Raw genomic sequence first — 19987 nt, 5'->3', positions numbered from 1 at the left:
GGAGCAGGGGAGCGGCGGAGCGGAGCAGGGGAGCGGCGGAGCGGAGCGGAGCAGCGGAGCGGAGCGGAGGGGCAGCGCAGAGGGGCGCGGGGCACGAGGGAGCCTGGCCGGGGCCGCCAGTGCTGAGGACGGGCGCTGCCGGAGCCGGGCGAGAGCGGGACGGCGCGGAGCCGGGTGAGTGCTGGCGGCCGGAGCGCTGCCGACGGGGCGGGCTCCCGCCGCCGCATGGCCCGGCCGGGCGCGGGGGCGCCCGCGGAGCCCCGGCTGAAGTTGGTTCCCGGGGACGGAGCGCCGGGCGCTTCGCCACTGTGGCCCCGGGAGAAGCGCCAGGACCCGCCGGCGGAGGAGGGGGAACGGGGGCGAGGGGCAGGAGCTGGAGGCCGGGGCCTGCGGCGGCATCGCCCGGGCTCGGCGAACGCCGGTGGGTGGGGCGGGCACAGCTCCCTCGGCGGCGTTGCCCTGCGGAGCCCTGGCCAGCGGAGAGCGGGGAACCCCGCGGCACCGACACGGGCGTTTGTCACAGAATCAGAGGATGGTTCGGGTGGAGGGGACCTTTAGAGGTCACCTAGTCCCTCCCCCCTGACACGAGGGGCATCTTCAACCAGATCAGGTTGCTCAGAGCCCCGTCAAACCTGACCTTGAATGTTTCCAACCACGACCTCTCTGGGCAGCTTGTAATGACCCTTTATGCCGTGTATCTGAGAGGGAGGCTTTGCTCTCACAGGCGATTTAGAGCTTTAAATGCATATTGCAGGTCTCTTTCTCCAAGTACAGGATGATATTGGGTAAATGAAGTGACCATTTTAAAAGCGTAATTTTATGTGGATTGACCTGGGGACAGCTTTGGGTTACTGTGGCTCTGAGATATGTCTTCTTAGGGTTATTCTGTCATTATCCCACACCATCCTGGTTTGTATTCCATGACTGACCCAGCTAACCTGGCTTCTTCCTCACTCCTGCTTCAGGTATGATGGTGACCAAATGTCACCTCCGATGAGGTGCTAGCGCAAAGCTAGGAGTTGCTGCTGTAATGTTGTACTTCTGGAGTCCTCACCTATCCATATGTATGTACCTGCTTGGATGCAAGCCAGGCTTTCCAGGACAGAACACACTGTTTTCTCACCTGTGGACCACCTGTCACTTGTTGCAGCAGTGATAAATGTGAACCACTTTTGGGATGAGCTTTGGTCCCACAGCGAAGAGCAGGACGTAGCCAAGAACAAGGACTGCATTGCCCTGCAGTCATGAGATGATCCTGATTTTTCCAGGATACTGCAGGCAGCAATGCTTGAGACTTGAACACAGACTTCAATGAGAATAATGCTTCCCCAGACAGACAGTCCCTTTCCTAGCAGTGAGCCTGATGTAAACCCCGAGGAAGAAACTCCCTTTGCAAAACTAAGTGGACAGCTGACTTCAGAGAGGTGGGACTACTTTGCCGGTAATTGTAACTTTATAGGAACTGTTGTCAGTGGAGTGTTATGTAGATTATTCCAGAAAGCCATGGCTGGGATGTGTGAGGTTTCTCAAGACAAATTTCCTTTTATTTTTCATGTTCTCCCTAAAGTCAGGGCAGCATCATAACAAAGGATTTAGGCTGTACATCACAAATAGTAAAGTTAACAAATATCAAACAAATAGTCAATTTGTTGTTTTTCATGTTGCTTGTAACATTTTCTGGTTTTCCCATTTACCCCCACATGCGGATGATCTCAGAGTAACATCCTGTCATGGTTTGAGATAGCCCCAAAATCCAATTCTCTAGCTCCATCCCCCCTCCCACATCTCAACCTAATGTGAGATGGGTTTTTCCAGACAAAACACACCAGACTCAAAGTGGGGGAAAGGGAATATATTACAATGACTGTACAAATAAATACTATAACACATTATACACACGATCACAACTATCTCTACCATGACATATAGTATTTACAATGGATCAGATCTCTTCTCCCCTCCAAATAAAAGTCCAGGAGGGAAAGAAGGACAGATCCCTTCCAGTCTCTCAGGGCAGCAGCTTCTTCTAAGGCAGCAGGTTCTCCTCATCTCATGCGTGCAGCAGCTGATAGCTGGATCTCTGCCAGCACTCACGAGGGGGTATCCAAGTTTCTTTAGCCCCGTCGTCAGTCAACCGAAGGGGTCTTCCGTGGGCTGCGTTGACCCCAGACAAAGGTCGCTCCACCACGGTCATATCACAAGACGCAGGGGGTCTTCGTGACGGTCTGGTATCTCCAGGAGATTCAAGCTCCTTGCAGGGCCTCTGTGCCCTGTCTCAGGCTGCGAGCTTCTTTGTAGCTTGCAGCAAGGGAGGGCCCCCAAGGCCAACCTCCCACACCGTCCTGGCTGAGCTCTCAGGACGACTGAGCTTCTCAGCTCCTCTCTGCAGTGCATGTTGCACTTCAAGGCTCTTTCAAGTAAGAGTCCATCATCTTCCTCCTTCCAGGAGGTCTCAAAGCAGGTTTGGGGAGTCTGGTATCAGTTCCTACCCCCAGAACTCCGTAGCTCTGCTGCGGGCTCTCTTCTCCTCAACTCTCCTTCCAGGAGTCTTCTCTGCGGTGCTGCATGTCTCTGTTGCTCCGTCTTATCTCTTCTGGCTCTCTGCCACCGCTTCTCCGGTCAGTGCCAGCTCGGCTGCTGCTTTTCTCCGGCCGCTGCCCAGTTTGGAGAAAACATCTCCCAGCTCACAGCTACAGACACATAGTCCAGCTTAACACTGTTCCAAGTCTCTGTAGCCCCCAACTGGGGCTGGGGGGCCCCAGAGGCCCCGAGGGGCTCCGGGCCCCTTTCTTCGTGGCTACTACAACATGGCTACTTCTTCTCACCCCAAACTACAACTCTTCTCTTCTGGTGCTTGTGATATGTTTACATTTCTGCAGGAGCGCTCATTGGACAGAACTTCAAAACTTCCAGGGGTTTCCACCCCTGGGGGTTACCACTTTTCAGCCTCTGGGGGAAAACAAGGTTCAAACCACTACACATCCTCACCAGTCATCATTCATTCATTTTCTTCTAATGTATCACACTTCTGAAGGGCTGGTAATTGAGCGCATGTAATGCAAGCATGTGTGAGTAAATGGCAGAGAATAAGGAAATTTTGAAAAAGAATCAAATCCACTGCTGGTTTGCAGCTTCCTTAGAAATCTGGGAGATGTATTTCTTAAACTGAAACATGTCAAAATGCAGGAAGATGTGAGGGGCCTGGCTACTTTCAGCATCTAACACAAAGTAGGAATGATGGCAGTGCACCGTCCTCATCTAAATGCAGAACAAAACCCAATGGCAAGTATCACTCTGTTCTGGCATGTACACAGCAAGGTGATGCAGTCGTCTTGCAGTTGTTTGCCTGGCTAGAGCTGTCCTACATACAGGAACCAGCCTGATATCAAAAGTTAGAATAAAAATTGACTGGTTTTTCCTCTGTCTTTGGAGTAAAGATTCCTTTCTGCCCTTTGGCGAGGCACTCAGAGATGCATGTAAAGAGAGATATCCCTCAGTGTGCACACAAGCCATGATCCATTCTCTGTGATCCCCAGAGGCACAGTGCAGGACTCATCTAAGATGTTCCTTCCTGCCCACTCCCAGCCTGCCCACTCCTGACCCTATATGAGCACAGAGATATTGTGCAGAGGGCAGTTCAGATATTTTCCCATCTCTGAGCTCATTGAAATTGGGGTGATGAGGAGAGTTTATTCTAAACCAGGGAAAAAAATAACCAGCATCGTGGCCATAAACACTGTGGTCAGAGCAATAACCGTTCAGCTTCTTTGCCAAGGCTGGAGAGCTCCTAACAGGTCATATGGGGGAATGCTACTTCATAATGCCTTACAAACATTCAGGAACCAAAGGAACAAGCATTGCATATCAGAGAAGCCTGTGTCTGCATCCTAGAAAGTGAACCAGAAGGCAGAGGAGTATACTAAAGCTCAGAGTGCAGCAAGAGAGGAGGGTAGAGCATTGGTAGGGAGCAACACTCAGAAAGTCAGTGGCATGTGGAAAATGCTCATGGGGCTGATGCCCTAGTGTGTCAAGAGAACATTCTGGTGCAGTCCTCCTACCTGGCACAATTATGGGGAATTCCTTCCTCCTGTTCATGCTCTGAAATGCTGGAGGCTGGGGGCTCTGTTTCCCCAAGATCAGTCATGTCGCTGCTTGTCCCAGATCCCACCTTGCAGGCACTTGGACACATTACAATCTCACACCCCACTGTATTTTTTGGTACTTAAAATTCCACTGATTTCATGACACCAAATAATAATGGAAGATGAAATGCGAGAAAGAAATAATTAACTGGAGATTTTGCATTGTGTGTGTTTGCACTGTGTGTGTTTGTTTATGGCTGAGGGAGTACGCGGAGCTAAGTGCTCCAGACTGTGCTGCCTTCAAAGAACTTATGGTAACATACTGTAGAGTCTGTTTTTGCGATGTAGTATTTGCCAACATTACTGCTCCTAAATCTCAGCCTGTCTCTTTGATAAGTAATATTTAGTTATAACAGCATTTGTAACTTGGTAGTTAGCAATGGGTTAATTGCTAATACATGTTGGCTGTGTATAAATAAAAGTAAGAAAGGAAAAAACCAATACTTTCTTGAAAGCCGAGCAAAATAGAAGGTGGGGAGAAGGCAGCAAAAGTGTTAAACATTGCCAATATTTGCGTGACAATTACTATAGTTGTTTATTTAAAATAAGAAATGTTTTCTCTACAGTTTCTCACATAGAGTGCTGTTTGCTGTGTCAAAGAAAGAAAATGCCTGATTTCCTTGGAAATAGTCACAATAACCATATCATTAGAGATTTAGCTGTGCTGCATGAGCCATGCCGGAGTGAACACTCGCGGTGTCAGTTCACTTCTTTAGAAACATGAACTCTTCTGTGCCAGCTCCTCTCACAGGCAGTGAAGAGAGATGCTCAGACCTAAAGGGCCCAGCTGCTGCTGGGGCTGACCAGAAATTCAGGTGCAAACAGAATTTACAGACTGTACCTCTCACCTTTTCAGTGCACTATGGCATTGCCTGGTTTTCTGTCAGAAGCTGCATCTGCATGTGATTATGATCTCTGGATAGGCAGATTCCTAGAGCTAGTTCTAAATGTGTTTCATGATGTTTGAAAAGGGCTTTTGTCTCCAAGTTGACACCACAGCTTGAGTCAGTTGTCCCAAATCTACAAGAACTTATTCAAAACTTGCTCCCTTTTTTGAGTTCTGCTCTGAAATATGCCTTTAGAGGGGCACCTCCTGGCTGGAGTGCCACCTCCTGTCCCAAGGGGTGCCTCCTAGCCACCTGCTGTTAGCTCACACTGGGAGCAGCTTCACTGCTGGTCATGCTTTCAGCATGACAGAGTAGACCTGGTCTATTTAGGTAAGAAAGGGGATTCTACGTGTAAAAAGTGAGAATCAGTTACAAAATGGATTTTCAGTAGTTTGCTGAACTTTAACTCTGTTCTCAGCCATCCCTTTGCAGTTCCCCCGCTTCAAGGAAAGAGAATGAATCTCCTAATTCCTCTAACTTTGGTGTGAACTTAAAGGAAATGTGCAACATATTAAGGAACATTTTATCTTGTTCTCCATTTTTTTACTGTTCTATTTAGTCAAAGAGTAAATTTCTGTATTTTGATTTTGACATACCTATTTTGTACACACTATTTACCCCCCTCCAGCCCAGTTCAGAGTGCACCAAAGCCTTTTCCTTGCAGCTCAGCATCCTCAGAAAGTGTATCAGCTGCACCATGAAATTGCAGTCTGTGGGAGTTACCCCACTCTCCACTAATGGCTGTACTCCAGAAAGGACAGAAATGTGTCAGGACTTTGTTTACCCTTGGGATTGAGCATCTCTGGCAATCTGAGCGGTCTCTGCAGCTCCATGCCTGGATCCTATACGATGGCACTTGGTCCTAAGGAGCTCCTGGTGCCACCCAGCCTCCTCCTGCCTGCCGGTGTTCCTGCCTTGGCACACCTGGAACTCAGTTTTTCCTCCTAGGGACCCTACCCTGCCACCTTGCCCTTGCTCTGTGAGTTTAACTGCAGAGCTGGGACGCAAAGCACCTTTTCTTAAGAAGTACCTAGTTTTAAGTGAGGACCCTGAACAGTGAAGCAGTCCCAATGCTATCACCAATAGCTAAAGTGTGTTTTCTTTTCACATTGCACATGATCTTGCTTCACCTTCCAGTCCTTGAGCTGAGCTTTCTGCTAAGTTACATAGCACTGCAGTGTCTGAAATTGTCTCTCCATTTAAATGCTCTTTCCTTCTTTCTGATTAATGAAAAAGAATCTTTCCAGGTTACCAAGACATTATTACGCATCTCCTTACCTCCTGTGTGGACACAGGGATCAAAAGATCCCTTCCCATGCAACCTTCAGTACTGTTGGAGTTATATAAATGAGAGCCACAGTCAGCCCAGATCAAATTTGGGATGCAGGAGGGAGGCAGCTGCAGAGGGCAGTCCTGGTTTCTGTGGTCTTGCAGTCAGGACGTGGTGTTCTGTCCCTGCTGGTTACAGAAGAGGCTCTGGTGACTGGGCTGCTTGCTGTGGTTTTATCATCACGTTTCTTCACCCCAGGGTCACTCTGTGCCTTGGTTTCTCATCATTCTCACTGCACGGCTCTGTACTTGCCCTATCCTCCCCCAGCTGCCACACCTGCATGCTACTCAGTGCAGTAGTGTGCACAATCCACAGGGACAGTAGTGTGGATAAACTACTGGGGACACTAGCATGGATAAACCAAGGGCAGGTGTACCCTCCTTTGCTCTATGCTGTTCCTGGCTGCTCTTGCAAGCATCTTGCCTCACCTGCAAGCATCTAAGACAATGCTGTTTGCTCCAACCAGGCATTGTACATCACACATGCTGTGCTGTGAAAACCTCACTCTGGTTGGTTGTGACATCAATTTATTTCAGAAACTTTGAAGTGAAAAAAATACCCACAGTCCATGGCCAAGAGCACCAGGTGAAGCCCAAGAAAAGATGAACCAAGGACAGTGCTGATGCAGCCAAGGCATCTGAGAGGATTCCCATCCTGTGAAGTGTGGGTGACAAACCTGCTATGACCTGCCTGGCAGGGCCAGAAGGGCTGGTGCGGGCTGATCCACACTGTGCACACAACTGCCTGCAGGCAGCAGGAGCACTGACCCAGGCTTCGAGTTGCACCCACTGGAGGCAATAATGCTATCTTATCTAGGGGTGATAACATCACCAGTATTAAGGAAACTTCCCTGTCTGACCTTCCAGGAGCCTCTCTGGCACTCACTCTCGCACCACTTGAGCTGGGACAGAAGCCCCTTTGCAGCTGCTCCCCCCACACTCATACAGTCAGACCTGGTTTTCTCACCAGCTCCGCCCCACGTTTCCCATTGCTGAGTCTCAGACTCCTAAAAGTAATTTGATCGTGGTGCAATACCAAAATAACAGCTTGAGCTGGTGCCTCTGAGGAGGGACCCAGAACAAAGGAACCCCTGGGCTTTTATCCCCTCACAGTCCAAGCACAGGAAGGTCTGGGGGTTGTTGGCTCCTGCTGTGTCTCTGAGTGTCGTGTCCCCTGGCTGGGACACAGCTCCCGGGGCCCTTTGTTGTCCAAAGAGTCGACAGTTCATGGCTTCTTGCCTCGGACTCAGGTTGCTGTTCCACAGAGCTCAACCTGCAGCTCCGCTGCAGCTGCACCCTGAGCTACTGGCACTGAATGCTTTCCTCAACAACCAGGTTCTGCCCAGTGTTCCTCATGCTCCAGAGACAACATGCGCTCTGCCCAGGCAGCACGTCCAGTCACTACTCCTGGGCTCTGGGGTTTCAGGATGTGTGTGCCTGTGCATTTGCGTTCTGCTTTTATTAATAGGCAGTTATGTGCACGGCCTTATACTTGATTTAATTTAATGACTGCTCAACATCTAGTGGTTTTTTTTCAGTGTCTGTAGTTTATGCAAATGTTTTTCTTTTTCTTTTTTTATGGGAAAATAATTTACCTCTGTTCAGCATTTTTTTTTGTTGAGTAAAAGGTAACTTAATTGAAATGCTAAATTACTGGGAGTATGTTCATTTTGTCTAGATGGTAACTTTTTCTGAGTACAGGATAAATACCTGACTTGGAGCATTTTTGTAAAAAATTTGTTCTGAGACATCACTTAATTAATTCAGTAACTCAATATATGTTAACGCATTATTTGGTTTCAGTAAGACTTTCTCCCAGTGTAGGAGTGTCCTGTTAACTGGCATGTTGAAGATTAATAATTCCTTTGAACTCTAGACTAGTTCATTTCACTGAAAATGCCACGTTTCACATCAACTTATTTTTTCCCGTGGTGACTGAGAGCTGTTGGAAGCAGTAGGACTACTAATAAGCTCGTTCATGTACAGTTGGGTGGGTGAGGTGCACTTCACTTTAGTTCATGTTGCTGGAATTATTCTAAGACTGATAATCACATTATATGTGAAAGGCTCGATATCACTTTTCTCAATAACTGAAATCAAGATTGGCTTTGGCTTTATGCATGGCCAGTCTTCGCGAACGAAGATTTGGGAAAGGTCTTTACCCTTCGAGCCTGCGCAGTGGATTTTTTAGGTGAGACACAGTGTGCGCTGAGCTGAGCCCACCCTTTAATCCTAAGGTTCATCTGCCGGGGCCGAGCAAGCTTGGACAGTGGCAGTGAGGTCCTCAGGACGTAGGTTTGTTTAGAGTGACCTTCTCTTAGATGGATGGCCTTACAGGGCTGATGAGCTCCATCTGCCCGGGGAAGTTTCCCTGACCGGGAATCGAACCCGGGCCGCAGCTAGACCACCAGGGGTCCCCCTTTGACTTTAGTTTTTAAGAAATACAGTCATTGTCTTTAATACTGCTAATCAGTCTGTCTGGTGGTTTTGGTTTAGCTTTTCTTCTGCGTGGGATGTGCAGTCAGCCCAGTGTTCAGGTAAGAGGTTTCTTAGACTCTATAAGTGAGAGCTCTGAAGTGAGCCATTACTGTGTCAAAGAGTTAAAGGGATGGTAAAGCTATGGAAAAAAAATAAATCCAGAGAAGATAAAGGAAATTTCTCACAGAAAAACTAGATTAACTTCAGCATCCCTGTTCACTAAAGAGAAACTGGGGGATATTTACAAGTGGACTCTATTTCTGGCCAAAGGGAACAACAACATAACTTCACTGTGAGACAGTGCTCAGCTAGAGAGTTCTGTGCAACTCAAGATCCAAAGTGCAGTGGTATCAGTGGGAGGGTCAGCCTCTACTTCAACTCCCTTTGCACCTGCTAACTGCAAGACAACCTTTGTGGTGTCACTTCCCAAAGAGATCTGGACAACTGCTGAGCCATAACCCAACACCTGTACATATAGCCAGTTGGCAGAAAATACAATAAACAATAGTATTACTGTACACATAGTAAATATGGTGTTTTGGAGAACAGTCAAAGTTCAGGCTTTAGTAAAGGAAAGTTATGTCTCACCAATCTGTTGAAGTAATTAAGAAAAGCAGATGAGTATATAGAGTGAGTGAAGTCCAACCCATACAATTAGACTCTCAAGAGACTTTGAGTGATCTGGAAAGTACATGAATAGTGGGGTGATGACATATGATGATGAAACAAAGGTCTTCAGAGTAATAAAAACAAGGACTGACTGTGCAGAGTTGCAAAGAACCTTAGTTAAAAAGTGGGAGAAGGAATATAGTGCTCATAGATGTAAAAAGTGAACTGCCAGGGAAAAATAGCTGATATACCACTCAGGGTATTTGGAATTATATTAATTGGGACTGCTCTGTGGAAATGTCAGATCAGTGCTACGCAATGATTCAAAAAGCAAAGTAAATTTCAGGAATCATGAGGAAAGAAACTGAGAACAGAAAACACCATTATGCTGCAGTATCAATCTGTGGTGTATCCACATCTTCAACAAGTGTTTGTGGTTCTGGTCTCTGTCTCCAAAACAACATATCAGTGTTGGCAAAGTGTCAGAAAAAGGCAACAAGGTTGAGCTGAATGTGTGGGTCATTGTCAGGATTTGATGGACTTCGGTCACTATAAGCATTTTGACGTTCAAAAATTCTTGTAAATCGCACTTTTGTTCAGCGTCACAAAAATGGTTATTAGGAAGGGATCTTCCCCTTCCTGGAGAAAAAAAAATCAAGAAAGTAATAGTCTATTATGAAATACGAGACTCATGTCCCCTAACTGGAAAAGTACACCTCAAAAGAAAAAGCATCTCTAAAAATCAATTTAACTCACAGAAGGTGGTTGTTTGTAAAAAAAAATCAAACACACCAAACCGAAAAGTGTTTCTTATGTTAGGATTTAGGAGCTTAAGAGAGGTTGTTTGACATCAAAGTGCTAATGTTTCATGTAGAATATATGCTGCTCTTGCTCCACAGATTCCCAATCAAGTGACTGTCCATTCTCTGTTGGATGCATGAATCTGTACCAGTGATGACTGAGAGAGGCATTTCTCCTCGATGACTGGGAGAGGGCTGGTCTGATGATTATTTCCTTGAAGAAGTTCAGTGTCTCTCTTTGCAGCCCTCCTTGCACACTGCAAAGCCGTTCGTGACCCACATTCAGGATGTCTTTCAAGAAGGGTTGGGCTGGCATAATGTAAGTAACATTCTGGTACTCATGGGTGGAAGTGAGTGAAAGGCCTGAGGGAAATCTATCTTAGGATGTTTTCTTCAGGTTTGTGAAGACTTCATGTTACACTAAGTGAATCCAAGGAAAAGTATGGAAAGCCTGGAGATTGCATACTGTGCTATAATGTGTGCCAACACATTGAGTTCTGGTACCTAACATCTGACTTCAGCATTCAAAGACTAAATGTTGAGAGAAAACCTGAATGGTCTGGAGAAATAAATGAAACCAAAGATCTGTACTTTTCAAAAAGAAGTCTTGATTCACAGTTCTGGCAGAAATTGTGTTTACAGAAGGAATCCAGATGGTATTGTTTTATATCTTAGGTACTCTACTAATAAAGTGTCCCTTGTAAATACCAAAAACATGACAATCAGCTATTAGAGAGAAAGGGGAAATACTGTTGAGGGCAGCTTTAGCCCAAGCAAAGGGGCATTAACTACATGCCCAGATGTTTCTTTTCTGTCTCTCACCCTTCAGTATTGATTTATGCAGCTTTGCAGATGTGTTAGTTCAGAAAAAAAGACAAAGAATGATTCAGTCATCTTCAAGATGAAAATGAAACCCACCTAAGTTCTCGTCACTTAGTAGTACTGCTTGCATTGTTGTACACCAGATTGATATCTGGATGATTATGTTAACATTTTGCTTTAACAATGATGTCATTGATGTGATGTGATGGAAGATCCTGTTTTGGAGAGTACCTCATCTACTGTGTCAGCTGAAGTTTTCAACAAGTTAATATTTCTTCCATGTTGGACTGAAGTATGAAAAGTTCTATTTCATCAAAAAAAGTGAGCATCTTTCTTCATTGTCCTAGAAAGATTACACTGGAAGGTGAAACCAGAGCAGAGGATGACTCAGTATAACCATTCAGCAGAGTTCTCTCTCCAGAGCTCAGCAAATAAGTCATTAAATTTCACTGAAACACCACTGGCTTGGGATGAAAGGACACTCTTAGGGCTGAAGATTTCACTGTCAATCCTTCTGTCTGTTATAACTTTGGCAACAATCCTTGCAAATGTTTTTGTTATTATTACAATTTTTCTGACTAGAAAGCTCCACACACCTGCAAATTACCTCATTGGCTCCTTGGCAGTGACTGATCTTTTAGTGTCTGTCCTTGTAATGCCCATCAGTATTGCTTACACTGTCACCCATACATGGGCCTTTGGCCAAGTGCTGTGTGATATCTGGTTGTCATCAGACATCACATGCTGCACAGCCTCCATCCTGCACCTCTGTGTTATTGCCCTGGACAGATACTGGGCTATCACAGATGCTTTGGAATACACCAAACGCCGGACTGCTGGCCGAGCAGCCCTCATGATTGCAGTGGTCTGGATGATATCTATTAGTATTTCTGTGCCACCATTTTTCTGGAGGCAAGTGAAAGCTCATGAAGAAATTGCAAAGTGTACTGTGAACACAGATCAAATTACCTACACAATCTATTCCACTTGTGGAGCTTTCTACATCCCAACTGTGCTCCTCCTGATATTATATGGTAGAATTTATGTAGCAGCTCGATCCAGAATTCTGAAGCCACCCTCATTATGTGGGAAACGTTTTACTACTGCACAGCTGATCACCGGCTCTGCGGGGTCTTCTCTCTGCTCCATTAATGCTAGCCTCCATGAAGGGCATTCCCTTTCAGGTGGATCCCCAATATTTATCAATCATGTTAAAATAAAAGTTGCAGATAGTGTCTTGGAAAGGAAAAGAATTTCTGCTGCAAGAGAAAGGAAAGCCACCAAAACTTTAGGCATTATTTTGGGAGCTTTCATTTTCTGCTGGCTGCCTTTTTTTGTCATGTCCCTAGTCCTACCCATTTGCCAAGATGCCTGTTGGTTTCATCCCATCCTACTGGACTTTTTTACCTGGCTGGGTTACCTAAATTCATTGATCAATCCAGTCATTTATACAGCTTTTAATGAAGAATTTAAACAGGGTTTCCAAAAACTAATACTTTTCAAAAAGCGTTCATCTTGAGACTCCCCTCTTGTGTTACTGACCCTTGTGCAATCTCATAGCCTACCTGAAACTTTCCATGCTTTTATTCCTAAGGAACAGAGTGGTAATTGCCAGCTCTGCTGCAACCTTGTTCTGTGCATGTAACTGGGGACTTCTCGCCAATTTGATACCTTCTGTCTGGAATTCTGCATTCCATAACAGAACTTGTCTGTGGTCTCTGCAGTGATCGCGTGTGTATATAAGATCAACAACACATGAAATAAGCTTTGTAACGAGGGAAGGTGTGCAAACCAGGGAGCTGGGCTTGTGTGAGGAGGTGACACATTATCCAATTCTACCATGCTTTGTAACCTGGTGGGAGGAAATTGTGTTTGCAGGATGTCAGTATTTCTGCTGTATATTATTAATCATTTATGTAGGCTGAGAAAGTTTCTGGAGAGCAGGATCTGATATCTACATTTTCTATAGCCTGTATCATATCCACGTGAAGCTGATAAGACCTGTAACTTTTTCAGAAGTTGTGTGACACAGCCTGGCTATAATGAGCAGCAGGGCAGAGAGGCATGACAGTTATATGAATATTTCACAACTGTTGCATTTGAAGCTATGTTTTTTGTGAACTGAAGAAAGAAGACAATTTATTGGAAGCAATTTTTACACATTTTATCATGAATAGAATAGCCAGTGCAGAAATACTACAAAATAAATAGCATGAAAATTATTGCAAAGTACCTTGATCTTATATTTTTATTTCATTTTTTTGCATGCGCAAGCTGAAACAGGAGAATATGGTTAGTGCCAGTGTGGAATGACTGGAACCTCAGAAAACAGCCAGGAGTTTCACTCCTTGGTGATAAGAAATGGGAATTTAGAGAGGAGAGAATGAAGTGACACACTAAGGAAAATTTTCTTAGTAATTAAGGTTGTTGGGTTGGATGGGCCATCACTGTCTCTGGAAGTCTTTAAATACTGGTCAAACAAACATCTGTCAGGAATCATACTGTCAGAACCCTCTGCTGGGTCTGCGGAGGGTGGAGCAAGTCCCCTCTAATCTGCACTTCTCTGCTTTTGGGATTATTTCCCTGCTTTGGCAGGTGGAAAGCTGGCACATGGAGGTCTTGGTTGAACTCTTGGACAGGACAGCACACCAAGTGGTGCAGCCCAAATTTCATTCAACGTTTTAGTCTCTGGGCATTTTACAGCAGAAGTGTTCATACTGTGTTTTGAGAGGCACCCACTGCTTTGAAAGTTAGCCCATACTCCTTCTGACAGCCCTTCAATCTCTTGGCCTGCCCCAATTCATCTCCACTATCAACTGCTGTGGCCATTCCAATGCACTCCACCACAGCCCAGGCCCACCACAGCTTTCAGCCTCTCCTTTGAATTTGAGGCACAGCCTCACAGCTTCTCCCTGTTGCCGGTGCCTCTGCTGAGGACTGGACCATAAAGTGATGGCCTGGGACCACCTGTATGCTTCAGAGTCAAGCAGAGTAGTTGTCTGGTCACAGAACTGTACTCTTTCTCACAGTATCCACCAAGGGCACTTAAGGCTGCCCTGTTTGGGACACAACTCTCCTCCCCTCCCAGAAGTGTGCTGATTTAGCTCCATCCAGCTCCAGATTTTGATGGTGCTGCTACCTGGCCATGTCCACACAGTCTGCTTCTAAAGTGTCTCCAGAGTGCCCACCGGCTGTGGTGGTTCTCGCCTGTGCTCACTCCTTAGCTGTGCTGTTGCTTCACCAGGGGACATGTGAGCTGACAAAGGCCACAGCCACACAGGGGAAGGCCTGAACCATTAACTAGTGTTGACAACTGAGCTCTCACACCTGAGGCCAGTCCCTGGCATTATTAAATTTGGTGTTACAGCAGTGTCCAACTTGGAGCTTCAGATTCCCTTCTGGGCTGCCATCCCTGTGCCCAGGGGACTCAGAGCTGCTACCGTTAAGGGACAAGACGGTATGGCACTACCAGTCCAGTCTTGCTCTGGAGGTAGCTGAGGTACAGAGGCATCACAAAACGTTGGTATAACCACTTCTGCTAGAAAAATGGGATATATAGTTTCATATTGGGCCTGCAACAGGGGACCTGTGTGACTACATGAATTCAGAGATACAACTGCAGAATCTTACAGGGTCTTGTCACTCAAAGAACCATTTGTAGACACTCAAGAAAGCCCTCCTAGCTTAACACAGAACATTGCATATTCCAGAACAGTGGCATTTTCTGGGTTCCTCGGGGACTTGAATAAGAGAATTAAACATGGTTTCTCTGCCTCTCCTCCAGCAGCACCAGCATAGTGCTGGTGCCTCCTGCTTTGTACCAGTCTCTGCTGAGAGCTAGTCTGGCCTTCCCACCATATGGCTTCATGCTGCCTGAGGCAGGGCTTGTCTTCAGCCAGGTCACTTCTGAACTACCTTCTGCATACCTATTCTCTTCCTATCTCATGTTTCAGGATGTCGTGCTAGCAATGAGCCCTTGGGTCACGGTGCTCCTGCAAAAACTTGGCAGCAAGACTGTCGCTCTGTTGTCTAAATGATGCTGAATTTTGGTCTGCACATCACTTAGGGACTTTCTCCACAGTGTCCTTCGAGTGGCCTCATGCCTGGTTCTGACCTTGAAATCAGAACCTTGGAGCAGCTGATGGCACATCTCATTAGAAATACTGACAGGGGCAATGAGAGTGTATGTGTCTTCCTTCTCAGATCTGAGGATGTACAATACATAGAATCGGAGTAGTTCAGGTGGGAAGGGACCTCTGGAGGTCGCTAGTCCAAAGCATAGCCATCAGCGATTTTCTCAGCTTTCCAAGGATAAGGATGCACAACCACTCTGAGTAACCCGAGCCAGTGCTTGACTGTCCTCCTGGCGAAAAAGATTGTCATAGGTTTGAAAAGAGATCTTGGAATTTTTTCCCCAGTGTAGCCCGCCCCCCCTCCCCAATCTGTTTGTTCTGGGATGGGGGGAGTCAGGAGGGGGAGAGGGAGCGGAACGCCACACGCTGCGCAGCGCGGGAGCGGGCAGGGGCCCCTCTAAAGACCGGGCCGGGGCCCCTCTAAAGACCGGGCCAGGGCCACGCCTCGAAAGCCCTTTTGTCCGGAGGATTGGGGGATTTTTCCACCGATGGACAGAGCGGGAGCTGCTTTGGGGTTTTTTTTTTTTCGGCGTCTCTTTTTTTTTTTTTTTTCTTTCTCCTGATGGGACTTTTTTTTCTTTTCCCTGCCGGATACCGCGTGGAGAGCGACTGAGAGACCAACGCATCTCGGAGCGAGATGCTCTTGGGGCGTGGGGGCTCCATTATCAGAGCTGCCTGAGTTGAGACTGCGCCTTTGGGAAGAAGGACTCTTTCTAAGAAGCCACCGGCCGCTCCCGTGGCTGAGAGCAGCTGTTGAGCTGCCAGGGACAGTTTTGCCATCAGCCCTCCCTCCCACCCCCACCGCAGTTTGCTGCGGGTTTTTTTCCCCCTGGGGAATTAGGACTTTGTTTTGTTTCTTTTGAAAGTTTTGGTTGCACCATTGTTGTTTATTCGGATTTGGTAATAAAGAGCTGTTCTTGTCCTTTTCCACACTTTCACTTGCAGACTCTTAATTTCGAAGTTGTAATCTTGTTAGACAAAGATTTTCCTTATATCCAGTTTGAATTTCTCTTTTTTCACTTATGTCTACTGTCTCTCAGTCTCCCACCAATCACTTCCTGCTAGGTCCTGGGGAAGCTGCTGTCAGGTTTCCTCACATCATTCTCTTCTCCAGGCTGAGCAAGCCCAGTTCATTCAACTTCTCCCTCTGTGTTCCTGCGGCAAGTTCTCCAGTCTCCTGACCATTCTGGTGTCCATCCATCAACCTCACGCTGCTTTAGCTATGCCTTTCTTGTACTAAGAAGCCCAAAACTGGACATGGTTTTCCAGATGTGGGCTAGCAAGGGCTGAGTAGAGCAGGACAATCACTTCCCTTGATTTATTAACTATGCTTCTGCTAATATAGCCTTCTCTGCACCAGGTCACACTGCTGGCCCCTGTTCAGCTTGCTGTCTACCAAGACCCCCAGGTCCTTTCCAGCAGAGCTGCTATCCAGCCAGTCAGTCCTCAGCCTGTATCATCTCAAAGGGTTCTTCCTTCCCTGGTGCAGGACTTTGCATTTGTCCTCGTTGAATTCTGAAGGTTCCTGTCAGCCCCTTCCTCCAGACTGTTTAGGTCACTCTGAATAGTGGTTCTGCCCCTGAATGTATGCACTGAACCCCCCAGCTCAGTGTCAGTTGCAGACTTGAGTGCACACCATCACTTCCTCCAGGCGATTGATAAAGAAACAGGACAGGTCCTAGGACAGTCCCCTCTAGTACTCTGCCTGTTATCAGGCTGTCCACCCATACAGACCCCAGCATCCCAAACTGGATTCAAGGATATTGTGTGAGTGTTGAAAGCCTTGAGTTTGTCAAGGCTCATGCACAGACCCAGTAAATGTCTCGTACAAGGCAATCAAACTTGGCAGACATGATTTACCCTCTGCAAATCCATGCTGACTGCTCACTTTGTTCACTGTGCTCTTGGCTCAGATCCAGACTCCCAAGGCATTACAGATGAGGGCCAGAACTTTGCCATTCTTTTTTCAGACCATGTTGCAAGAGAAAATGTCTGGGCAGGATGGCACAGAAACAGAAGCTCAAAAGAGGTCAGTCTGAGTGACCTGTGCAGCACCTTTTCACTTAGACCACAGTCCACAGGGAAAGTGTCTCAGAGAACAAGAGAAGGAGGAGAGCACATAGTTTATGTCTGCTATGTGAGGAGTTCTGATAAATAATATTTCGCTGATGTAACTTTAGGGCTGGCTCCAAGTGGTTGCTGAATTGAGATTTCTTCACGCTTGCAAAGTCCCGAAGAAGATGGCTCAAAAGGATTAAAGACCAGTGGGCAAATGGAGGCAGGGTATGTAGAAACCCAAATCATAGGGAAGTCTTTAACTTCCTCTCACCCCTTTGGATTGAAGGATGTTACCTCTGCTTCCGTGCCAGTGTTTGTGCCTGTTCTTTGGGAAGGACCTGGTGTCCTCTGTTTCTTCCCACTACTCAGATGGGCATAGAATCAGAGAATCATAGAATGTGAAGGGGTTGGAATGGGCCTTAAAGATATCTAGTTCCAACCCCCCTTGCCATGGTCAGGGACACCTCCCACTACACCAGATTGCTCAAGGCCTCATCCAACCTGGCTTTGAACATTGCCACGTTTGGGACGTCCACAACCTCCTTGGGCAACCTGTTCCAGTATGTCACTGCCCTCACATTAAAAAACTTCTTCCCAATATCCAGCCTAAATTTCCCCTCATTCGGTTTGTACCAATTACTCCTTGTCCTGTCGCTACAGTTCCTGAGGCACAGTCCCCCTCCCTGTATGACCCCTTCAGACACCGGAAGGTTGCTATGAGGTCTCCATTCAACCTTCTCTTCTCCAGGCCGAACAGCTCCAACTTTCTCAGCCTGTCTTTGTAGGGGAGGTGCTCCAGTCTTCTTACCAAATTCGTGGCCTCCTCTGGACTTGCTCCAACAGTTCCATGTCCTTCTTATGTTCGGGACACCAGAACTGTACACTGTGCTCTAGGCGGGGTCTCACAAGAGCAGAGTAGAGGGGGAGAATCCCCTCCTTTGACCTGCTGGCCACGTTCCTTTTGATGTAGCCCAGAACATGTTTGGCTTTCTGGGCTGTGAGCGCGCACTGCCGGCTCATGTTGAGTTTTTCATCCACCATTACCCACAAGTCTTTCTCCACAAGGCTGTTCTCAATCACTTCTCCACTCAACTTGTAGGTATGTTTGGGATTGCCCTGACCCAGGTGTAGGATTGCACTTTGCTTTGTTAAATTTCATGAGGTTTGCATCAGCCCACCTCTCCAGCCTGTCCAGGTCCCTCTGGATTGCATCCCTTCCCTCTAGCATGTTGACTGCACCATACAGCTCAGTGTCATCAGCAAATTTGCTGAGGGTACACTCAATTCCACTGTCAGTGTCTCCAACAAAGATTTTGAACAGTATTGACCTCAGTACCGACCCCTGAGGGACCCCAGTTGTCACTGGTCTCCATGTGGACAATGAGCCATTGACCACAATTCTTTGTGTGCGATATCCAGCCAGTTCTTTACCCACCAAGGGTCCATCCATCAAATCCACGTCTCCAATTTGGAGACAGTGATGTTGTGTGGGACAGTGTCAAATCCTGTGCATAAGTCCAGGTAGATTATGTCCGTTGCTCTGCCCCATCCACCACTGCTGCAGCCCCGTCATAAAAGACCACCAAATCTGTCAGGCATGATTTTCCCTTTGTAAAGCCAATCATCTCTTTGTTTTTCATGTGCCTTAGCAGACTCTGCTCTATGTTCTTGCCTGGCACAGAGGTGGGACTGATTGATTGGTCTGTAGTTCCCAGGGCCTTTTGCTTTCCCCTTTTTAAAAATAGAGGTTATATTTTCCTTTCACCACTCATCAGGGACTTCACCTGACTTCAACAAAATCTGAAACCTTTCCACCCACCATCCTTCCCGTAACTCCTGTATTGTGAGCTGATCAACTTGAAATTATTCCCCTATTTGCTGTCATGGTTTAGGAATGGCATTCTCCAATTTAGTACTCCCACTAACACCACACACCACTTCTCCTCCCCACCTCCAATTGGAAGTACAAAAACAAAGATCAGGACTGAGATAAGAACTATTTACTGGAAACAGCAATAAGAGAAGAAAATGAACAAAAGCTCCTGACAATAAAAAATACCACTGTTCTGTCTGTCAAATTTACTGGACCGGAAGGAACCCCTTCTCCCCTGAAGAGGGAGAGTCCCTTTTTCCCCACCTCCAGCAATGAGGTGAAGTGGTGAGTAACCTTAGGTCCTGGCTATGCCAAAAAATGAACCCAGTCCTGGTTGAAACCAGGGCACTATCCACCCCTTATTTTATACCATCTATGCCATACCCAGATCCTACACCTTCCAACTATATACATATACATATATATATACATATATATATATATATAAATATACACAAGCACAGGTATCATTTCTATATTCAGTGGCTGTCCCTAACAGTTTCTGTGACTCACTGTGTAGGACTCCACATAGCAGCTTTCCATTTTCGATGTATCCCTACAATACAACAGGAACCGTCTCAGTGAAGGGAGTGTGTCTTTTGAACCTGTCCACAGTCTTGGACAGTGTCTCCACAGTCAAGATGCAGGTCAGTAGGGAGGACCTGATCTTCATATTGCCAGAGTCAGGCAGTCACCTGAAGCACTGTTTGTTCTCCTTCTTTCCATGACATCAATGCCCATAAGTTGGTGTATGATGATGGCACGTCCCATACAAACTTCCGTCACATGGCTCGTGTGCACTGGACCTCATCTGGATCTACAAGGACTGCTTGTTATTTGAATCCCTATAGATTAC

The 19987-nt window shown here is 46.6% G+C and overlaps 1 protein-coding gene across 4 annotated transcripts in view; it reads left to right on the top strand.

Annotated features, from left to right (window-relative positions):
• HTR1D (5-hydroxytryptamine receptor 1D) overlaps positions 1–13289 on the top strand; it is a 14494-nt gene extending 1205 nt beyond the window's left edge. The window contains exons 1-3 of one of the 4 annotated variants that reach the window (XM_027666522.1): positions 111–174; positions 10345–10564; positions 11419–13289. In XM_027666522.1, coding sequence (XP_027522323.1) covers positions 10533–10564; positions 11419–12586 — 1200 coding nt within the window. In that variant the 5' untranslated portion in view covers positions 111–174; positions 10345–10532 and the 3' untranslated portion in view covers positions 12587–13289. Of the gene's footprint in view, positions 1–110; positions 175–10344 lie in introns of those variants that run through there. The other 3 variants (XM_027666526.1, XM_027666523.1, XM_027666524.1) reach the window with 3 other exon arrangements.
• The last annotated feature ends 6698 nt before the right edge of the window (positions 13290–19987 follow it).

The sequence above is a fragment of the Corapipo altera genome, unplaced genomic scaffold (assembly GCF_003945725.1).
Source record: "Corapipo altera isolate COAL_440 unplaced genomic scaffold, ASM394572v1 92, whole genome shotgun sequence".
NCBI lineage: Eukaryota > Metazoa > Chordata > Aves > Passeriformes > Pipridae > Corapipo > Corapipo altera.
This window is presented reverse-complemented; position numbering and strand designations above follow the sequence as displayed.